Source organism: Cololabis saira, chromosome 7 (genome assembly GCF_033807715.1).
Source record: "Cololabis saira isolate AMF1-May2022 chromosome 7, fColSai1.1, whole genome shotgun sequence".
Lineage (NCBI taxonomy): Eukaryota > Metazoa > Chordata > Actinopteri > Beloniformes > Belonidae > Cololabis > Cololabis saira.
Window position 1 is genome coordinate 33,702,717 of NC_084593.1, and position 24,543 is coordinate 33,727,259.

Here is a 24,543-nt window from a genome sequence, read left to right on the forward strand (position 1 = left end):
CGACAGCAGTGGTGAAAAAACTTCCAACTAACAGTAATTGGTTTTAAAATAATAGAATTCATTACAGTTATGGCGCTTGTTCGGAGATGCAAAGAGGGAAGGAAAAAACATCCACTAGAGACTTGGGCTGAACTGCCTCACTAAAAACCATGGGGAGATGAAAGGCATAATTCAAATGACAATTTTAGAACCTTTAGTTCATTTATATCAGAAGCTCAGACGATGTTGCCGGGATAATAACATCAGGATTTTTTTTCAGTTCTTTTGTTCTAATTGAAGAGCTTGGAAAGAACTTTTTTTCCCCTCAGTTTCATTCTTTTTTTTTTTTTGTGGCAGCAAATTGCTCGTTCTAACACACAGATATTTGCAGTGACACACAAACAACCTAACAAACAACACCCGTTGGCAGCAGAGACAGCCAAGTGAAAGCCAGCGTAGGGGATCTTGACAGAAAATGCACGACACCTTGCACACGACGCTGAGTTTGCTCCTGGTTTTATCAAATGGCTGCGTAATTACAGACATTAAGGCTATAAGCTATAAGGACCTGTGTTTTTGTCACATTTAGTTGAAGAATGTGTGATTGGAGGCCTGCATCACAGGTACAAGGAAGACATTCTCCAAATCAGCATTAAAAACATCCTTTCCTCGGGAGCACTCAGGACATAAAAGAGACAGGTCAACCATCTCAACTTGATTGGATGTCACTCCTCATGCTGAGCCCACAATCAACATCAAGAACATCACCATTTGGGACGCCATACATCTGCCATCGAATCAGCCTCGGGCCAATATCAGGTAATTGACCATATTCTCAAAAAAAAAAATGCTTGATACAGTCTGACTACCAATTGATGGAGCAAAAAGCTTTTTACAGAATGTGTCAAACAGCAGGAATGAACCTTATTACTATTATTTGCTTTATTTTTCTCATATTTATTTCACAAAGTCCCTGAAAAAAAAAAAAAACAACACCATATGGCTGTGCATTAAAAATAGATGCAGTGATGGCACCTGAGACGAATGACAAGGTGGAAGTAGTTAAAATGGAGAGCACAGCATGTGTTGAGGACTGAAGCATTCCTTCAGACACTCCTGGGCAATAACTGAAACCCATACCTAACCGTGACTATATGTCCCAGCTGTTAAACCAAGAACAAGTCTTCCCAAGGGCGCAGGGGGCTCATAAACAAATGATACGTATGGGTGGGTGGGTTAAGAAGAGCATATTTCTGAGGGAAAGAAATTACAACAGGAGTGGGGTGTGAGAATACAGACAACTATTCCAGAACCAAAGACAATTATATGAATGACTTGGTTTTGCGTGTATAAATGTCATGTTGTTGGTGAAAGAGAGCATCTGAGCAAATCCAATATATGATTCAGCTGTCTGGTTATTTAGTTTGGGTTATTAACAGTTAACATAAAACATAAAACATGCTTCCTCACAGACTCACACTGAGTGAGACTAGAATAAAAGGGCAAAAAGTGAAGTGGAAGCAGTAAAGCTTGGCTAGCTTCCAACACATCAGTCTGGCTCACTTTTGTATCCTCATAAAGGAAATGTTATAATGATAAATTAAGTCTACTTTCTCTTATTCTGTCTGCAGTATCAAGGTGAAAGGAATAATCAGAGAAGATGGACTAATTTCAGTCCTGTTGAACCGCTTCACACTTACTCTTCCCTTCAAACATCAGATTTCTAACAAGTGGCATTCGTGGTGCACATGGTGCTGTGTTGCATGGGCTGAGAGAAGCCAATGAAGTCGATCCCATAGCAACAATCTGCCTTTTGAGTACCGGGTAGCGGACGATTCAATAGCCGCCCACTGCCACCAAGTGCCGTCCTTCAGTACTGCACCGCTGCATCTGTGGCAGGATCCTTCCAGTCAGACCATGATCACTGATGATTAGCTAATGCATTTACTTAAGATCCGTCTCCCTCAGAGCTGTTGTCAAACACCACCTCTATATTATTACTTTGCTCTAATACGCACGAACTTTGGCTGAGCACAAACGAAGGCAGACAAATAATAAACCGTGTAATTTGCAAGAAGATGCAACCACTTTGGCAGTGTGGGACGCAGAGTGCAGCCAGCGTGCATGAAGAGAGGGTAGTGCCAACTCGCTCAGGATAAGACCCTCCTCCTCTGGCACAGCTGAACTATGCCTTACCAACCGAGCTCAAGTAAGCCATAGAAACCCTCATCGTACATGATGACTAATTCATAGCCATTCACTTTTTTTTTTCTTCCATTCATTTATCTGCCAGCCAGCACCTAACGTGCAATAACACAAAGGTTACCATTTTTAAAGTATTGGAATGTTGAATAAAAAAGAAATAAAAAGAACTACAAACCAGACATCAACAAAACAAGTGATCATCTCACTGATCTTAAAAGGAGAGAACCGTCTGGGGAATCTGGGAGAACCTGGCTGCCGATGGGGTGATTATGTGTCTTTACTCTTGTGAGTCCGAGTATGACAGGACCATGAAAGCGCTGTAGCTGATAGCTGAGGCAGAGACTGTATCTTGTTAGTACTCTGTAGTGCAGAGTGGACAAGTTGGATGAGCAGCAGGGTGCGCCCCCTGGTCTTGGTGGGCTGTCTGACTGAGCAGAGGGGGAATTACAAATATGCTTTAAATGTGACTATTTCAATTTACTAGATAATTTACTCTTATCTATGGCAATTCTGTCTGATCAGGGATCCTTGTCAACAGCAGCCTCTTTGTTCCTCTTGCCCCTAAATCAGTCAGTTGTGCGCCAGACATCAGAGATCAGCAGGGATTATGCATTGTTCACAAAGGAGTGCAAATCAAAGTAAAGTCTGTATTTAGATTGAAAAGAAAGGCCAACATTAGAGAGCTCAGTAGGAGAATGAAAAGAACCAGTGCGAGCATTTTTCAAGCACAAGTTGTTGAACTAAGAGAGGCTGCAGTTCACAAAGATCGCGTCCACAAATAGCAACCGATGCCATCAACGAAAGCAAATAACTTCTCAAATATACATACAGATGTAGAGGATATCGGAAATCTAAAGGAGCAAATAAAGAAATCGGGTGTGACTGGAGTAGCAAGCAATCATAAAACATGGGGATACACAGAATTTCACAGCTGTGTGAACAGTTAAAGCAGATGCGATGGGATGTGATGGTGGGTGCATACAGAGAAAAGGGTTGTAAAAATATGCTATAAAGTTTATGGAGCCTAATGCGGCCCTGCAGGAGCCTCCTGCCGAGCTGAGCATGCCGACAGTGCTGTTGAGTGTGTGACAGAGCTGTGGGGGAGAGATGTACAACTGAGCATAGCTAGTATTCACAAGGTCCATCACTTGTGTGGGGATGTGCATATAGTACATAAAATCCCCAGAAACGCAATCAAAAGAACTAAGAGTCCTTTTTCTTTTCGTCTGCCCCTCGCTAAAATAGTCCCCGTCTATCTCTCCTGCGCAGTATCTAAATCCAAACTGTAACATTGAAGTTTATTATAAGTGCACATGGAAAAAACATGATGCTTATAGCATGCAGACGCATATCATGTGCACACACCAACCCAATGGCAGACTATAAAGCATTGCCATAGCGACTGTTCCATCCAATATCACCATACTGTGGCCACTTCAGCCTTTCATGTTCCTTCAAAATAACGAGATGCAGCTCTCCTCTTCTGATTGAAGAGGAATGATTGTTTCAGCCTTTGAAAAGACATATTTTGTATAGAGAAAAAGATGTGTGGGGGAGAAAAAGGGAGAAAAAAAAGGTAGAAGCTAGCAGGGAATACATAACAACACAAAAACTGCAACAAAAAATAAAAGGAGACAAATACTAATGGGAAAGTAACCTGGTTGTCTCATCCCCAGTGGGTTCTGCTGCTGATTTAATCCCTCCTACACAGCCCACCCTCCGCCACAGCTAAACCCGAGCTGCTTCTACATCCTGCAAAGGTCAGTGCAGCCTCGAGTGCCTGAAGACAAGCGATTCAGCAAAAAGGCAGTCTTAAGTGAGCAGTCTTGAAAACTATAAAAGGTAAACATTGACTGCTTGTGTCACAATTGCCATTTAAAGTATTTCACAAGGAAATTATACATTAAGTAATCTGCTAATATTGGTATTGTTCAAACTGAAGTTATAGTCCTGATCATTCAGACTGTTTCAGGTTTTCTGATCTTCAGTACAGCCGGTTTTCCCCATGATGGATTCTGAGCCCTTGTAATTCTAGGAAAATATAGTTGGTATAGTTTTTCTACAAATTATAGATATACTAAGGGAGACTCAGACACTCTGTTAGGCTTAGCATCGCTACTTGAATTTCAAAGGAGTGTTTTGTAACTTATCTTTGAGTCGGTACATGTTCAAAATGCATTAGAAGTAACAGCAGAAACCTGATCCAGATTCCCTATTCAGCTGCAGTTTGTCAGATAAATATTTATGTAACTCCCAGATTTTTTATTTTTTTAATTCAATCAGATGAACTCTGAAAATAAGGTTTTTAGCCAATCAAAGAAACATCTTATTCAAACAGTCCCCTTCAGAGCATATTTCCTTGATCTTAATTTAAAAAAGAATCTATGGTGAACACTGGCTCAGGGCATGGGAGGCACACATAATTGATTAATTTTTCATTGCCGTTCTTTTAAAGCACCAAGGACATATGCCACATCAAATCTGCTCAGCCCTAAGCGCCCAGTTTAATAGCTCGCTTGAAACAAAAAGTCTTTCAAGGCATGTTGTTTTAAAAGGTAAAAAGCAGGAAAAAGGAGGGATGCTTTGATTTCCTTTCAGGACCATCATATGCAGTCCTATAAAAAGAACCAACAACCTCGTTACATGTTGGGACATAAGGAAAAGAGAAAACTATCCAGTAGTCAGCAGGTCTTCAACAAACACAAATGTTACACCAGGTTATAATTCATTTAACAAAGCAAAGCTGAAATGCAAACACTGAGATTTTTGTCCATCCATCCATATATATATATATATTATTTGTCTATTCATTTTTTAAATGTTTTATTCTTTTAAATTATGATATCAGTCGCTGATATCTTTGTGGAGATATTTTGGCTTTCGGGGGCATTTCGTCACGCACGGCTCTGTAAAGTGAAGCCAAGGCCTTTGAACTAAGTTGAAGTCGTGACTTTGACTGGGTCACGGCAAAACCTCGATTATTTTTTTCTAATTTTTTTTTTCTCCATTCGTTCAGTTGTAGATATGCTAGTGTGCATATGGTCATTATCCTGTAGCATGAGCCAACTTCGGCAAAGTTTTAGCTGTCAGACAGAGTCCCTCACATTTGACTCCAGATACTTTTGTATAGAGAGAAGTTGATGGCTGAGTCAATGCCTGCAATGTTCTGCCGTTCTGCGCCCGGAAAATAAGTCCAAGTCCTTTCCTCCCGCCACTGAGTTTGACAAGTGGCAGTGGAAGTTTGTGCAGACATTCTGTGTTTGGGTTTCACCAAATTTGGTACAGCGCGTACTGGCTAAACATCTCAACTCTACTCTTATCCATTTTTTTTTTTGTGGATCTTTGCTATTATAAAACATGTTGCCATTTTAACTTTTGAAGAGACTTTCTCCGGGCAACCTTTAAGCCACCAGCTTCTTTCTAATTGAACTTTTCTCAACTTCAACATTTAAAAATCTAACTGAGACATAGGTCTTGGGTTTTTGTGATTTTGTTAGTCTTTGTATGGCATGCCAAGGATCTTTAATTCAATATGATAATTTATGAAAATGTAGAGTAACAGCTCTGGAACAAAGCTACAAAACCTAATACTGAGGACCTGAGTCAGCAAAAAGTTAACATTTTCATTTAACATGAAACTGAAATTAAAGTCTGTCAGCTAATGAATTATTACTATTAAACATAAAAAAAACTGTCTCATGAATCAATGAAAAGAAAATTAACCCAGATTTCCCTTTTTCCACATCAAATTTTTTTAAACATTCATTATTTTCATACATTTAAGGCAACTCTCCACTCCTGAACTCTGTAAACAGCAAAAAAGGATAATATAAGAAATGTTTAAATGCATTAACAAAGTTAAAATTAAAATTGAAATACGGTGTGTACTTGGGCCATACAACATCACAGTTGAAAACTGGGAAGATGATAAAACTTGAAATCTATCAAGTGTTTATGTCTGTTCTACTTTGCTGCTAAAACTGCTCCCTGACATTAAATAGCCTTTCCAGACACTTAAAAAACGAAATGTTTTATTCATTTTCAAACAGCATGGTTTAATTAAAAATACATAGCAAAAAATAAATATCTAACATAAAGATAGTTGTACAGATCTTTCTATTTCTCTTCTATCCATCTAACACAAAAACACCCAATTATATTAATATAATTTGCCATTTATGAACTTCTTTGTAAATATTTTAATTGAAGATGATGGCTGCTCTTTTCAAAGTATTGTACAATTAATTTTTTTTTAAACCTCTGCCATGCTCTATTTCCCTAAACGTAGAGTAGCATTTGCATATTACAGCATATCACTGCTCCTGTGCATACACATAGGTTTATGCAGAAAACTAAAACCCCAATAGATCAGCTAGTGGGCATGATAAGTCGGACCTGAGGCATTTTAGGCTCTCTGGTTAAACCGGCACATGAACAACAGCACACGGAGAGTCAGTGTTTACAGAACCACAATTACAACATGCTAGCATGTATGAGCAGATTGGCACATAAGCAGTCAATCTGTCCAGTCATAAAGGTATTGATCATTTCCTGTGCACTTGCCAGTTTCCAATACATGTGTAACACTTTTGTATTTTAATGGACAAGGAGAGATGGAAGTCTACTTTTCACAGTAACGCTGCAGGAGTCTTTGAAGGATGGACCTCGACTTCTGACGTAAATCAGGCAAGTACTTACGCTGTTTCTATAAAGCTTTTCTGGTGGTTAGCGGGTGGCTGCAGCACAATGCTTAAAGAAGTCAATGTCCATTTAGGCTTGCATCAGTCTACCTGCAGTCATGGTGGTACCCAGATGTGCTGGTCACATTCTCTAAGTCTTGCTTTAGGATTTTGAGAGCGGCCGTGAGTCTCAGCAGTGTTGTCAACTTCCACAATGGTCAGAGTGGATTAAAGTCAGTTCACAATTCGTGTTCTTACCCAACCTCCTTCCTGACTAGGAGAGGGTAAAGTGCCAGGGAGATTTCATGCCTGAGACAGAGGAGTTGCACTTGTGCTCTCCCTATGGACAATCCTCGCTAACATTTCCCTCTAGCTCATCTGAGAGCATGCACTCTGTCCCATCGATGCACGCTGACAGCGTGAAAATGGGAATCTGCTGGCAAAGCAGGGACCTAACTGCAGCTCACGATTGGTTAACCAGACTAAATGCTCTCTCTAAATACTCTCTAAATACTCTTACCTTTTCTCTTCTCCTTCACTGGGGCTTTTCAGATTGAAAGCTCATAGCTTTTAGTATGCTGGCCGTGTTTATTTGCGACTGCTGCAGGATTGGTACGAAGGTTAAAAACGACAGTCCAGACACTCCGGTGCGGTGTTGAGTCGAGAAGAACATATTGATAACCCATGTCTCTGACAGCTATTATAATGGTTTTCAGACATTTTGAAACTAAGTCTCTCCATCCTAGATGAGCAGACCTGATTGAACCTGAGAATGTGTCCATTCATATTTACCGAGCTCAGTCTAGCCGTAACAGCCGACTGAGAACTACTCCTTCCACATCCATGCTGAAAAACCCACGGCTCCCACAGAAATACACAAGCACAAAGGAACAGTTTAACAAAAACAGACAAAAATGGAATCAATAAAAAAGTCTCTGTAAAACGCCTCAGACAGCAAGGTTTGTCTGAGCGTATGGGCAGAGCATTAGGTAGGTCACAGTGCACTGCTTTACCTTGACTGTGCTTCTGTTAGGCTTTTCAGTCCTCTTAATCCTTATGAAGCCTTACAAAGGCAATGGAAGACCATTTAAAGTGACAATATTACACCAACCGAGCCAATATAAATGGTTTCTTTCTCTAAGAATGTCCTTTAAAGAGTCAGAAAAGTGCTATTTTAGGAAGAAAAAAAAAGGTACTTCCAAAAAACTGGAATGATAAATGACTTTTATTGTGATTTAGATTTTTGTTAAACTATTTTAAGTAAAATCAATTGAAAAAACACAATTGTAAGAAAACTCTGCCTTTTGTTTCTTGAAGAGAGTTGTTAATAGCACAAAAATGTCACAGCTGAAATATGTTCACCGTGGGTCAGTGTGTGCATTATCACTTGGTGGTATTACAGCATTTAAAGGCTAATAGGTGCTATGCTGCATTTGATTTGAAGAATAAACAACAAAAACCAACATAGGCTATCCCAAGTAATACTCTAAAATAATCTAAAACTATCAAAATTTTCAAGCAAGATTTGTACTTGTGATTTTTACTCTTTCCAAAATGAAAACCTGTAAATAATACTGGAACTTTTACTGGCGCAAGAATCACAATCAAAAAAATTATCTCATTCACAGGATTCCTTCTGAAACAAGATTAATATGTGTGTACATGTTTGTGAATGTGTGTTGAAGTTGGTACAAAGGTACATATGTGCACAGAAGTCACCACATTCAGAAGCCAAATAAATAATGGGCTACTTACCGCAACTTTGCTCCCAGTTATCTGCATGCAGCGATCAGCGGAGAAGGTTAATGTGCAAAAAGACACAAACAGCACAATCATTAGTAGGGCAGAGAATACTTCATTACATGTTGAGGCTTTAGCGTATCTTGTGGGACACAACAAAAAACCTTCACACAATTATGGCACAGATTGTATTACAAACTTTATAACAGCCAACAAGAGCACACTTATAACTATTGTTGCAAACTCAAGACAATGCCTGTGTTTGGGAGCTGCATATTTCTTTTTTTTTTTTCAGATAAATGTAAACATCAGGACGAAATGTTCAGATATAAAACATACAAGATATGAAACATAGGTGGTAGAATATGCCTCCAACAGATTTACAGATTCACGCCCTAAAAGTTGCAACGACTCCGGTGGGCAGGGAGGCTGCAGCAGGTCTCTGAGGGCAGAAATCAATGTGCTGCCATTAACATTGGTCTTTAGATGTCAAATTTGTGCAGCAGACCTACCTTGAACCCATGCAGTCAGCACAATTCTTGGGGTTTAACCTTGTTATCTGTCAATAGTGGCAAGTAGCAGGAGTGATTTTCATTACTGTAACAGTGGAACTTATTTCACAGAGGGAAAGTGTCTGTTGGGAAAGTGAATGTATTCTAATTTGTGACAAAGCTCTTCTATTTGTGCAACGGTTTTCTAAATAGTCGTAATTTGATTGCATGAAGTTAGGAGGGACATTTAACTTTTAGTTCTTTCTGTTTTGCTTTCCAAAGAAGGAATTTCCCTTACTGTTTTTACATTTGATGCTTGACCAAGAGTTTGCAGCAACATTAAAGTGAAATTACATGTGGTAATTGTGTGCTGGAGACGCCACATGTCCCTGTCTAAAGTGCAGAAAGTCCTACCTCAATAGCAAGCAGGTTAAATTATGTTCCACATTTATCACAAATCTAGATATCTTTGTAATTTTGGAAATGACATATTTGAATTTTACTTGATAGCAGCTTTTTCAAAATAACAGACATTGTCTTAAGCCTGCGTGGACAATAGTCAGGGAGGATCTTGAGGTTGGGCAGTAAAGTATCACTAGAGAGATTTGGAAAGATTTGTATTTTCTTGTGCTGAATAACTTTTAGTAGTGTGGATACAAAAAAAGGACTGATTTATGGAACTGTAAAGAAAGTTAAACATTGATAGCTACAATACATGTAGTAATAATTGAAAAAGGACTCCAGTTGTGACACTGAGCCGCCCCCCTTTCAAGACCCTTCCATCATACACTTCCTGTATGAAACAAAGAATCGTTAAAAAAAAAACACACACACACAAAAATATCTGCGTTTTAATAGTATTAGTATGACAATGAATTTTGGCAATATTGTTTTTACTGCCACATGATTATAGGTATAAATAAGGAACACAAAACAAGGTGAAAAAGAAAAGCGAGCTGTTCATGCAAAGCTGATGGTCAAGGCTGTTCACAGACACACTGTAAAAGCAGAGCTGGATTACAATGAAACACGGCTCACATCCAGATGAGCTAAGTCAATGTAGAAAAGTCTGAAAAGAGTAAGACTTTCTTTTTTGTGTTGGGGGTAATTTGCTATTCTCTTGCTGTGGGGCCCTGGTACAATGTAAGAGTTTCTTTTTCTTTCCAATTCTGTCTGGCTACAGTAGAGAAGAGACGTGGCCAGAGATGAGAGAGAGAAGGAAGAAAACAAGCTTCGACATCCCTTTTATAAGACACATTTAGCAGTAAACAAAGAACTTATCAGTATTTTTTCAAACAAACTATAATAATTGTACATAGACAGCTGTTTCAATGCTAGTACCGTATGTAGACATGCATTAGTGAGTGGCGTACATATGACAAAGCTGACGCTTATGCAAAGAAATCTCAGGCATCTCAACTATTGAACTGAAAGAATGTTGCTTTCGGTGAAACACAACAGGACATATTCAATTGAGTAAGTCTGCAGAAACAAAGGGAAAAAGGCCACACAATGCTAAGGGAACTGTTTTGGTCCACAAATATTTACTAATTTAAACTAAAGCATGTTAAGTATGCATACACTGTATTTTCTGTAGGTAAAGAAAGACATGTCTACACAAATTTGAGTAGCATTATGGTTGTGGGAGCTTGGGACATTCCTAAATGTCCCATCTGCACTTCATTCACTGCAATAAAGGATGATTGTAAAACAGAATATTTAAGCAAGGTTAGTAAATCACAAAAGTAATCTTTCCAAATGCCTTACTAAAACCTGTTAAATAATGTCTATGAAAAAAAAAAACACACAAAATGGAATGATGCAACAGAGAAGCCTTTCAGCAGGACCAAAACAACAAATTAACTATAAAGCATTAATCAAAAAAAGAACCACATTAGTAGTGAAGGCACCAAAGCAAGACAACTAAAACCCCCATATTGTTCACAAAAGCCACTCCCACATTCGGCCGCTGCTCGGATCTTGAATTTCACCTACTTGCATTTGGTCCACAACACATGCTCGTCGGACCCCACAAGCAGCACTTTTTATAGCAAATCACCCCAATGTTTACATATATAGTTTGTACATGCATTTATGCACAAAAGCAGAGAAACTCGATCATCATAGCAATGATACACATCCAAGATGAAGACCCAAAGTGATTCTCAAAAACAAAGCTGTTACATATAAGTTTAGACAATCCCAAACTAAATCTGAATTAGATTTCTAAATTTAAAAATGAACATACATGTTACATACACAAATTGAAGTGCTCTTGAACTATTGAACAATAAAATTAAGTGTTCCTGTACCTCATAATTTCAGCTGTATTTACAAGATCTCGCTACAAAAGGGAATTATTAACCACGTCACATCAAAATAGTAAAACGCTCCCTAAACATTTCATCTGGCATTAGTCAACATTACATATTATCTGCATGTGGAATGGATTGGGATTTACAGCTGCTCTGTGTTGTAACTGTATAAACACCAGCATGAATCTGCATGAACAACTTCCTCATGACTGACATTCAACCATCCCCCCTTCCATCAGACCTATTAAATGTGATCGCAGGGTGCAGACAGACATCACATTTTGTCCTCTGTCCTTTCACTACAGAGATTACGTATTCAACTGAATAAATATCTGTGCACACAAAGCATAATGGACCCTGTGAGAAATTCAATCATCTCAGATAATCATCATTATCAATAATGCCAGTTAATTACCATAACAATGGGGAAGGTGATAAATGACGATGTCGAGGGAGAGCTACCAGGTTCTGGAGACAATGGATACAGAAATCCATTTTTCTAACAGAAAGTAATATGTGAATACTGCCTCACAAGACTGTCCATAACTTTAATATATGAAACAAGTTTATTGCACCTTAATGGTTTATTGAGAGTTGATTGAAGTTTATTGGAAAACTGTTATTTTCCATATTTAAATTAATAATTAACAATAAAATGCCAATTTATATTTTAACTCATCTCAAACTAAAGTAAATAATGGTTAATTGAGAAAAAAGTTGTTTTACTAAGAATGAAGAGAAAAAAAGTGCAATAAAGCCAAATATAATGCCTACTCAAAATCACAGACTCAAACTCAGTCCCTTAATAATTTACATAATAATTTAATCATTTGCTGGCTGTGCTTGTTGCTGTTGTGTATGCTGAGGGGATAAAGTTATATTACTTATACTACAATTTTATTGATGTGTTTATTTCCATTGATTTCTAAGACTACTACTATTCTTTGATGAGATGGAGTAGCTTTTTACTTGCGTGTCAAAAACTTTTAAAAAAATTGAAAATAAATACTACACGCTAACATTTCTAAATCATTTAAACCCATATCTTTAACTGAAATAAATATACTGTTTTGTTTTTGTTGGATTTTTTTTTGTTTTAATGTAAAACTTTAGGTGTATAAAGTTTAACTGAAATAAATACTCAAAGCCAAACTTGATTTTTATAAAATAACATGGATATTCACACTCTTGTATTAACTGAAATGCACCAGAAAGATGCTGTTTCCCACAGATCCTGCACTGCACTGCCTCAATATATGATTTCCAAGTTAATATTCCACACCATTCCTATACTTAGCGTTAGCGGATAGCGTTAAATCCCACCAGGGTTACTTTGAATAGTCAAAACAAATATAACATATCTAGCAACCGATGCTAACACCGGCAAATTTAGAGTCTGGATATCATTTGGATTACGGTATACTAAAAGCTAAGAGCACTGAACAAAAATCTGCAGAGCATCAATTAAGGACAGCAGTAACACAGCTGAACTCAGCCTAGTGAGACGCCATGATGACGTCCAGATTAAGTGCTATGATGCCAATAGAGAGAGCACAAGCAAAAACAACAGACGCATATGAAATATAGGCTTAACCAGATCCATCCATCCATCCATTTTCTATACCCGCCTTGTCCTTTTGCAGGGTCACGGGGTTCTGCTGGAGCCTATCCCAGCACAGGGGGGTAACCACAACATGATAAGTGCAAAACTAATTAGAGCATCAGCTGTCCAATTTACTACTAAATATTTACAATCTTACCGTTTAAATAAGAGGGGTGGCTTTGGTGCCACGCCAACATACTACAAAAGAGCCAATGTAGATGTAAGAATAAATTTCACCAAAAGTTGTGTATTAGACATGTAAATTAAACTTATGGCTTTTCTTCCAGTGCCTGGATATAACAACAGTGCAACACATCGCACAAAATTGTTATAAAAATACATTATATCTACATTGTAATACATTCCATGTTTCGAGTTGGGCCTTAAAGCATATTTCTATGAGGTTAGGGTGTCAGTGAAATGCATGATCATTCTTTAATAAAACCATGTCTCACAGATTTTAAAAAAAAGTCCCAAATTTCTGTGATTTGCATTCTGTGGAGAAAGATTTGTCTCACAATTTTGAACTATTTGTCTATTTATTGTTTAACAGGGTGAAGAAACCCTTAGGAGTTTTACTTCTAACGCCTTTCTGGGTGCTATAATTTGACTTTTCTATACACAGATATATCGCAGACCTGTTGCAAATTAACCTTGTTGCAGTAGCTTTTTCCCCCAGTCATTTGCCCTTGTCCAAGTTTTTTTTTAATGTTTTGCTGACATAATATTTACAACCAGCATCTATTTAACAAAGAAAGATTGACCGATTACTCGGTTTCAACACTTTCCATGTTGCCGTTGCTATTTTCAGTTACACATAGGATAAAAAATGATTTGATAATAATGTCATGAGTATGATACTTACATTTTACCATACACCCCAATGTTTTTGCAAACGAAAGTCCATGGAATTAAGAAGTTCAATAAGCTTTTGTTTTTGATAATCAAATAATGAATATAGACACCATCAGCACTAGGTAAAAATTCACATGCAAGAATAAAGTCCAACACCAGCAGTTTCCATGCAAGCATGTGGCTGAACAAACACACTGACCATTCAACTAGCGTCAAGTGAGCCAGAGACTAGAACCGAAATCCAGTAAATTTGGGAATTCGTGAAAACAAACAATGAGAAAAAAAAAAAAAAAAAATCAACACTGCAATCAAAGTTGTGGGCCTCGAGCATGAAGAGTGCAGAAAAGTGGTGTGAGAAAGAGAGAGAGTAAGCAAGAACAGATGAAAAAGCAAGCCATGGCACGGTGTATCAGGTTAAATTCATTCTGGAGTATAGCAATGAATGCAGTCATTTTTCAACCCACTCAATTCAATTGTACAGTAAATTTCAATTTATAAGGGCTAAAAAAAAAAGGTGTTTTCTAACTTACAGATTTTGCAGTGGCCGAGATGTACTGCACAACCATTTCTCGTTTGGTACTCAAGTCCTTCCCACGTAGAGGGGCTTTTCGTTCCTCGTTCAGGTTCATGTCCTCCTAAAAAGTAAAATGCCACGTTAGAGACTGATCATTACTTCAATTTCAGGATGAGGTTTTAAGAAGAATAAACTGTACAAAAACATGCACAATGCTGGAGACCAAACCACGCTTAAAGCTAACAGAACATATCAATGCCTGCATTTCAAAACCTCAAACTTTGAACTAGATCATTGAAAGCACAAATCTATTTCATTAACAAATTGAAACATTTTAGACCAACCAACAATTATATTTCCATTTCCACTATGACCCTTTGATATTACAGTCTGTGCTATGGTTGAATTAATTTCTATCTTTCTTTATTAAAGTCACAGGTTACAGCTGCAGATTGTAAGGAGCAATAATTAGTCTGTGATATAAAAGTAGCAAGGCTGCAGCAATAAAAACTGCACAATACACCCCAACTATGAACAGAAGAACAAAATCAAACAACAGTGCCTCTATTGAGGCCATGCAATCACATCTGATAGGCTGGATAGGAAGTATCTGCGTGTTATTGGGGAGTGTTATCTTCATGCTACTTTAATTCGGCATCACAAAGAGGCCTTTCATGTGAGAGACATCAGGGGATAGAGTGAAGGCCGGACAGAGCACTAAAAGCTAGGGAATGACATGGTGATTAGAATGGAGGAGGATGTTTATCAGAACCACTGTCTCACAAAGAGATGGCGAGGATGAACAGAGAGAAAAACACATCCTCCACAGGGTTTCTGGGACATCGGCCCACTGATGCGGAGGCATGCTGCCCTCTGCTGGGCAGAAAATAAAATCATATGTCCATGTACATTTGATTCGACAGCAATTTCCCTCTCCCAATTTTATGTAAAGTGCACCTCTTAAATTAAAAATATAACAAATATGAAGAATGTATTATACAGAGACTTCAGTCCTACCGCATGGAATCTGATTCAAGCTGCATTTGCTTCATTTGTCAAGGCAGGAATTCAGTCCTAAAGCACTCTGACCTAAATTCCTTCGGCTACATTTCCTCCAGTAAATACCCCTTGAGCTAAGAAACTATTAACATCTTTCGTGGAACAGGGAGGCGAAATACAACTGAAAATGTCTTCTCACCCAGGAAAACTAGCATTTTTTCTTTTTAATTAATCTTCCAACCCAGCTAATTTATCTGCTTAATTGGCATTCAGTAAAAGAGGCGAAATGTAGCAGAGAAACTATGTTGTGGGAGGTGGTGGCATATGAGAAGTGATCCTGCAGGATACTTATCAGGGGGCAAACTAGAAGAGTGAGCACTCCCCGTTTAGCCTACAAAATGATTAATGCTTTTTTATTAATTATACCCTCACAGGCAACATGAAAAGAGTCTCAAGATGTCGCGACTATTCTGCTGGTGTAATTGAAATGACAAGATTTAAGTTTCCATCAGTGGCAGTGGACTCTCAGCAAGCTCTTGTAAGACCTTTCAAAGAGCAGTTATTGTATATTTGTGCTGTTCATAACGAAGAAATGTCAAATAAACACGTATATAAAGTGCAGTGCATAAGTAACAGTGTTTGGGCGTGGTGGCTAAAGTTAAAGAGCTGAGTCTCTGCCATTAGGCTGAGCTTGTTCACATTGAACGAAGCTGCATGTTGATCATTATTGCATTCAAAGCAAACCATTTTTAACAATACAGCAGTCTTGACTAACAAATCACCTCAACTGAAGTGAGCAGGTGTTACATGCACTGAAGAACAGTCCCCAAATGAGCAATAAGTTAAGATGGCTGCACTGCAGGTATGGCAGCATCTCACCAGGGAAGATGGAGAGCATCTGTTGCATACTGCGGATCGCAGATCCAAGGCAATCGTTAAGGTAACACATATCAGCATCAAATTCATTATTAACCACATCACACTGCATCAAGCAAAATAGTTTGGTTTAAAAATATAATGTCACAAAATTGTGTCATACCCCATGTAATGTGCATTGATGCATATCAAATATAATCTTATGTGAGAAGATTTGAATCCTGAATAGTGACTATACTGAATCTAATCCAATGAGTGAGAAAAAACAAAGAAAAAAAGGCCAAGTCATAGTCCTGTTAAAAAATACATACAATGCAAAAATGAGTGCAAAAACCTCCAAAAACCTATGACAGAGATGCTGTGGCTTCAACCCCACAGAAGGCTGAGGATTCCCATCAGAATGAAGAACAATAAATGGATACCATCAAACGCATGTAAGGCTGAAAATAGTTCGGAGAGTCTGGCCCACAGGGAAATGTGACTGCGAAAAGCAGAACTATAAAAATGTTTTTCCTTAACTGTGACAAATCAATTATTTTGTCCACTACCCTCAAGTCTGATCCATGAGTGTGTAAGGGCGCACACAGCAATTCTTCTGTGGGCTGGTTTTAATGGTTTGACACAGAGTGGAACTGCTGAGGGATCAAACAGGAACTTATTACTGGGTGTGTTCATCCTAACAAATGCACACAGAGAGACGTATAAAACCTCCAACAAGCCGCATCGCCAGGGCAATGAAACATTCCTGGTTCCCTCGAGTATTTATACGAGCACCTCAGTGATGCACCTGAAGGTTTCTCTTGTTTACTTTCCTTTTATTTGTTTGATAGCTCTTATATGATTGGTTTGTTTATTGCAAGGAATCAAACAAACCAACCAACAACATTAAGTACACTCTGTACTAAGTTTATCTGTTTGCTTCAAAGATGTTAAACTGTTCAATTCGAGTGCAAAAATTGATATATAAATACCGAACGTTGCATCAGCAGATTTATTGGTTCAGCTCAGCAAATCTTCGGGAATTTTTTTCAATACACATGCAGAGTAAATACATATTACACAACTATAAAGACAGTGCTCGAAGTCATTTTTGATCAATTTCAACTTTCACTGAACTTTTATTCTGTTCTCCATGGTGAACTTTGAGAATTGTATGAAGTATTAATTTGCTTTTTCTTGCCACTGTTTCTTTCTATATTTTGCCAGATCCCTTTGATGATCTTTCAGTAATAGGCTATGTCCTATTAAAAGCACCAAAAAACACAACGCAGAGCAAAAAAAAGAAAAAAAAAGTTTTCTCATGGTCATTATTACACAGTAGGTGGTCTCTCTAATGTGGCAAGAGTCAGGCATTGATTTGTAGAGGGTCGGATACCAATGGCTACAACATCTAGTCCTATAATAAAAATATATAGCTGAATTGGGGGCAAAAACAAACCAAAAGAAAGTACATGATATAAATGTGTATGCCACAAAAAAAAGAAAAAAATGATTGAAGAGATACTTCTAGCATCAGTAGAATCTACCCAGCCCAGTTATTTCTGTTTGCTACATCAATCAGAGAAGCTTATAATACAATAGAGCTGGCTTCAAAAACAACATAAGTAAATAAGCCTTTTTGATTTCATTACTGTAATTATACTTCCCAACCCCAAGTGTCAAGCCCCGTCAAATGTCAGAGCAGCAGACATGCCTCCTGTGTCATCTGTCACTGAGCAAATTGAAGCCTGGGTTTAATGTCACGCCACTGTGAGCACAAACATAGTAATTGAGAAGTGAACTGAGTGACAGGGATGAGCACCCAGGCAAGAAAACGCTGAATAGAGGTCTGATGAAAAGAAGGAGCACTGATCGCATTTCTGTGGCCCTGGCAATAAGGGCTATTGTACGAGGGAAAAAAAGGAAAGGTAAACATTACACCACATACACTTGGCCACATAGAGAAATTACCCACAAAAGTACACACAACCTATGCAATGAAGCCAGTCATTCAGCTCCTCACTTCAAACAGATGGGATGAAAGCTTTTTTTTTGTTGTTGTATTTCAAAGCTGCAGTACATAAAGATTAAAATGTATTTCAATGGAGAAAAATCACAGCTATGACAGAACTTTGACCCCACAGATGAGAGCAAAGAAGTTTCAAAGATTGGCATGCTTATCAAAGTGCTCAGGTGGAGTCCTGTCTATGAAGTGTTGATATTAATCAACACTTCATAGACTTTAATATTAACAAAAATAGTAATAATCATGTCTCCCCATTGTGACAACAATTGCCATCCTAGTTAATTTAGAACTCTTATAACTAGAGATGGGAATAAGATTTTTATGATTCCAATTCTATTTTCAATTCTGCTAATCGATTCTCATTTGGAAAAAAAGGACAACAGTGAGGCATATGGCTCCCAAATGATAGGCAGTGTTCGTTAGTTAGTTACCTGCAGTATTATTAACCAAGGACCTGCTATCGTTGCTGCTGCTGGGTTGAAAATTACTGTCGTTAGTCTTGAGTGAATTGAAAACGTGACATTCATTGGTTGTTATTGCATGCTGTGTGCGCAAATGTTTTAGCATGTTGTCAATATTTCCTCCCTTTGAGGAAATATTCACTTGGCAAGTATTGCAAGTTGCCCGAGCGTTTGTATCGCATGGGTGCCATGTTTAATTTTGAATGCTGGTTTACGCACATTGCGTAGCATCGGGCGTGACGACGTCATTCGTGCCCACTGGAATCGAAAAGGGAATCGTTTGCAAATTCCAAGGAATTGAAACACTGGGAACAGTACATGAACCGGTTCTCTATTCCCATCCTAATGATAACTCTCATAGACTTTAAAAATTAGGGCTCAAAAGACACTACTCTCACTTCTATCACAACTGGACAACAGCAACGTGTACCGGTAGATAAGAATGCTATTCATTAACTGTAACTTTGATATCAGAAAAATCATTTTAAGGCTAATCATCAAAAAGGAAAAAAAGAGAAAATAGAACGAATTTACTGATAGCTCAACCATGAGTGCTTATGTGCCAAAGAAGAGTGCAAACCCCTGTGTCTTGTTAGCGTTTCACATTCAGCTGCACATGAATTCACAGTTTAGACTTGAAGTTTGTAGACGAATCAACAGGGATCAGCCTCACCAATAACCATGATGACTTGACCATTAGGAAAGAGATTGATCATCCGGTCTTATGGAGACGTAAAAGCATCATGTTCCAGCTCCTGGTTTACTTGCTGTCATATCAGATTTTACACAGCCAAAGTCTACGTTTCCCAGTTGAAGGTCTATTACCAGACAGTAAGGAGTGTGGATGTTTGTTAGAGACCAAAGTGACATGAAGGACTTGTTTGCCACAAGACAGATTTTTATTTTAGTACTTGGGGCTATTAACCTACATCATAATAACCTGCTATTTTAAGTGCCGAACAAGACTTGAAAATGTCACTCTACTTAAGTGATGGCGCTGATAGGATCCTTACGGACAAACCAAGGTCATCCTAGTTGCGTAAATCTACAGAAAGTGTATAAAAAGGATGGTTTGTGCAGGCATCTCCTTCTGGCTGCCACCACCGTGTACAGGAGAAGAGCTCAGGCCTGACACCTTCTAACACTCATTTTTCATATATATCTAAGCACTGATCCAGTTATATGGAAGCAGAGGTCATTAAATCTCCTCCTTCTGTGTCTATTGATTAATCTGTTGATTATTTTTAAGATAAAAAAAAATTTATTCCAACCCATCTTCCGAAATCTGAACAGCTTGCTGCTCAAATGTTCGGTTACAATAATATGAAATAAAAAAACATATACATTCTTTTCAAATAGCTTTAGTAAAGAAAATAAATGTAACCAAAATACTTACAAATAAATGCTATATACCTGCAAAATGTGTATTTTTATTAAGCGCCAAAAAAAAGAGGCATTTTATTTATTTAAAGGCTGTGAGCTGTCGGAACAATAAATAAATGTTAAAGAAATGCAGGATTCACTTGTGTATTACTATAAATGTCCATAGAGATACACACTTGCTAATGCACTCCCTCCCTTTTTTTCGGGAACAAACATACACGCACACACACACACACACACACACACACATTATATATATATATATTTTGCCCAAAATTTTGCCTAAAATCTCGATTTTTTTCTCTCAAAATCCAATTTTCGATTACGATTACGATTATTTTGTGAATTGACAAAAGGCAAAGAAATGATTTCAAATATGCTGTTTTTTTATTGAACATTTTCCCCATTGGGCTTTAAGTGCAAACTTTGCTCTTATTAAACCAAAAATGAATGAATAAAGTGCAAAACTCTGTAAAATAAGTTGAAAAAAAGTTTTAAAAAATATGATAGAATATAAAGTTTTATCTCTGGAAAAAAAAAAAAAAGCAAATCAGCACTTGCAAACATACAGTAAGTTATATTTCCAATTAAATAAAACAAGACATTTTCTAATTAAACTAAACTGGGTCTTTGCATGCTAAATAATAATGCAACCCATGAAGGAGGTAGAGGTGTGTAATGTCAGTCATTACATTTGCTATTGACATTTGCAAGTTTTTTGCAAGGAACTCGAGCCGGTCTACCGCATCTGGCTTGAGGGATGCCCGGTGGCACGTTACAACGCCCCCTCCTACACTAAAGAGCCTCTCCCATGGGGCACTTGTCGCAGGTATTGAGAGGTATTTCCATCAATCATTAATATGGTATCAATCATTAATATGTGTGCAGACAAGGTATACAAAAAAAAAAGTGAAAAATCGATTTTACGATTTTCACGTTTTAACATCGTTCTAATTACGTAATCGCGATTACGATTTAAAATCGATTAATTGAACAGCCCTAATATATATATATGTGTGTGTGTGTATATATATATATATATATATATATATATATATATATATATATATATATATACACACACACACACACACACACATACATACATACATATATATATATAAATAAAATACTTATTTGAGTAGCAGTTCATCCTGCTTCACTCCCATACAGTGCAGCGTCTTCACTCAAACTTTGTCAGCAAATTCAAACTTGAAGCTTAATCATTAAATTACTACCATCATTGTGTGCAAGTTAAAATTATTTATAAACCACATTTAAACAAACAGTTTGTTCAAAATAAAAAAGAAATTAAATTAAACACACACACATACTGTATTGCTGCCATTAGCCAGCTTACAAGCTAACAGCAGCAGGATACAACCGGAGCAAACGCAGGATGTTGAGAGACTCAGTAATGTAGTCTGAGTGACTCACTGAGTGACTCACTCAGCTCCGGAGCTCCCTCATCCGCATCGATGGCTCACGTTTCCTTGTCAGATGCTGTATCATCACTGTGGTGCTCCTGCGCCATGTCAAATAATTTTTTGCGAAGCTTGCATGTTACACATCTTTCAGTTTTGTTTTACGTATACCTCGTTGAGTCAACAGCACCTCCCATTGAAAACAGTAAACTCTGTGAGGTGTTCAAGAAACCAGCTTGAGAGGATTTAAGATTTGTCTCAAGTCTTCTGCTGTTGTTGATCTTATGTCTCAAGTGTCTGTGTGTTGTGCTTTCAGAGAGCTACTGCATACGTTGGTTGTAACGTCCAACCAGTCTGGTCATTCTTCTTGGCTTGACTTAAATCACCTCTCTTCCTCATTGTGAGTCGTCCTGACCACGTCTACATCCCTAAATGCATCAAGTTGCTCCATAAGAAGGCTGATTAGACATTTGCACCAATAAACCGCTGAACAGGTGCACCTAATGAAGTGACCAGTGACAGTGAGTGTAAAATGCTTTATTACAAAGTGTCATACTGACCAGGCACCTGAGGTTGAAGTCCCAAATGTTGTCTAAATGGCTATGGCTTAGCACAGAAGAAATATTAAGAAAGATTTACTTCTGTCGTGCATTTAACGCCAACAGATAATATGATAATTATCATACTTACTCTCAAATAAAGAATCTGATTCGCAAAAGCTGCAACCGTATTTATTTTCACTTTCAGAACAGGCAAGAAGGCAAGAAGATGTAGACAGAATATTTAGAGACAAAGTTGTCCCGTTGCTGCGTTACATCAGAATGCCGTTATCTAGCTGGTCTTGCTCAATGGCTCTGTAAGGCTAATATAACAAGGTGTATATTTATAAATAAATACTGCCATGTAAGCTAGACTGTACATTTCTATTTATCTGATGATGAACTGAAAATATATATATATATATTCTTTTTTTTTTAAATAGCCCATGGGCCGCTGGATGGTGCAGTGGTTAAAGCAAGCAGCCCATGTACTGAGGCTACAGTGCTCCAGCGGCCTCAGGTTCGAGTCCCAGCTGCATGTCCTCCCCCTTCTCTCTCTACCCCTTTCCTGTACACTTTGAGTAAAGACCACCAGAGCCACAAAAATCTTAAGATCAAGCTGCTCACAAGAAATAACCTAAAAATAGGACCCATTTCACAAAGCTGGAAAAAAAAAAGTTGAGCTATGATGGCAAAATATCTTCTGAAAAAAAAACTAAAATACGCTCTTAAATGCCTGAATAGAATGACTTACAAATAACATGTTCTAGAGATTCATTTTGACAAGACAATCATTACATTTATCAGATTTTTTTTTTTTCCAAAGAAACAACAGAGGAATACAATTGAGCTACAGTGACAATGACAACAGTATGTGTAGATAAAATTGTATTTAAATAAGTGCGGCTGAGAGGGCATTCAAGTGTTACAGGAGGAGCGCAGTTCACGACAGAAGGTTATCTTGAAAGAGGATGGTTTTCAACACCTTCTTGAAAAAGGAGAGGGATGACTGTGCTCTTGTGGCCACAGGTAACTTGTTCCACCACTGGGAACAACGTAGGAAAACAGTCTCACCTGAGATCGCCAAAAAGTCCCAACAATACACATTCTGGGCCAAAGTTACCTTTTCTTCCTGAAGAGCCTCCAGTGCCTCAATGTAGTTGGCACTAAACTGCAAGTTTTATGAGTCTGCTGTAGTAACACAAAGAGGGTAGATAACACTAACACAGTCCACTCGCTGATTATACTGTATAGCGCTCAGATTTGGGGTTAGTGTGGACTGATCTCCATGCACTTGACGGTGTCAAAACTTCATCTTCAGAGTGTTTTCTCCAATAAATAGTGTTCTGGTCACTTCTAAGAGGGATTCAAAATGGCTAGGCTTCCAGTTACACTAACATGAAATCAATACTTGCCATACAAGTACATGCAGGAATCCCTTTTAAAAATACTACCATCCACCATCATGGTCATTCCTTTCAACTTGTATTTATATTCTTAAAACAGAATTACCTTCTGCACATTTCTGACAATAATCTGTTAAGATAACCATGTTGTGGTCCATTTCCACCATTCCACTTTACTTTTTGCTACATCGGGAGTAATGCACCCAGCATGACTCCAAAAGGCTTTAATTATCTCAAACCGACACGGACCAACAGTTACACAGAGAGACACTTTAAAAAGCAAAAAGGATCACGAGAATAGCGAGAAAATACACTTTTGTTTTTAGTCGACTCTCATAAATCCAGTTATACTCTTTGATCATTCTTTAATTCAGGCATGTGCATTACTTTTGATTATCAAATTTTGAAAATATACATTTCCATTATTGTCCTTATACATTTCTCCAGCAATAAAAAAATGGATGCATGAGAGGTCATAATTAAAAAGGAAAAGACTCTCAAATGTAACTTTTACAGCAACTGTGCGTGCAGCATTAAGAGCTATAATAAAAACTGATATGCTAGAGATTGTTCTATGGAAATGAAAAAGCAAGAAAGAAACAAAGCTTACCATCATTTTCTCGAAGAGGTCGATAATTTCTTTTTCAGAGAGGTTCATGGATCTGTCGTCAAAAAAGGGCTGAGGAAGCGGTAGTTCGGATTGGGGGGAGAGGGGGTCTGTTGGATGCTGTATAAGTGGCTTCTCCTTCTTCATCCCTGTTTTCCTGAAACTTGTGATTCGATCACGCTGAAAGAAAAAAGAACAAATAAAATATTACCCTACTAACAACCTGTAGTTTAAGTGACCTGTGGTTCACTGAAAGAAAACCTTGATTTAAGCTGCCTGTTGCAGAAGTTCATGTTGTATCCCTCTACCAAGTCTCATTTCACCATAATTTAGGATAAAAGGGATACTCTGATGTTGCAAACTCCTCTAAACTGCAAACTTAAGAGCATAACTCAAATAACATCAAAACTAGAATCTGTTTGTTTGTTTTTTCTTTACTTAATATTCAGAACAAATGCAGAC

The 24,543-nt window shown here is 37.9% G+C and overlaps 1 protein-coding gene across 6 annotated transcripts in view; it reads right to left on the reverse strand.

The window, feature by feature from the left end:
* The window catches only part of diaph2 (diaphanous-related formin 2), a 372,049-nt gene that overhangs the window by 329,781 nt on the left and 17,725 nt on the right, over positions 1-24,543 (reverse strand). For all 6 annotated transcript variants that reach the window (XM_061725705.1, XM_061725706.1, XM_061725707.1 and 3 more), the window contains 3 exons: positions 24,085-24,261; positions 14,398-14,502; positions 8,619-8,639 (listed from right to left, as the gene is read on the reverse strand). In XM_061725705.1, coding sequence (XP_061581689.1) covers positions 8,619-8,639; positions 14,398-14,502; positions 24,085-24,261 — 303 coding nt within the window. The remainder of the gene's footprint in view (positions 1-8,618; positions 8,640-14,397; positions 14,503-24,084; positions 24,262-24,543) is intronic.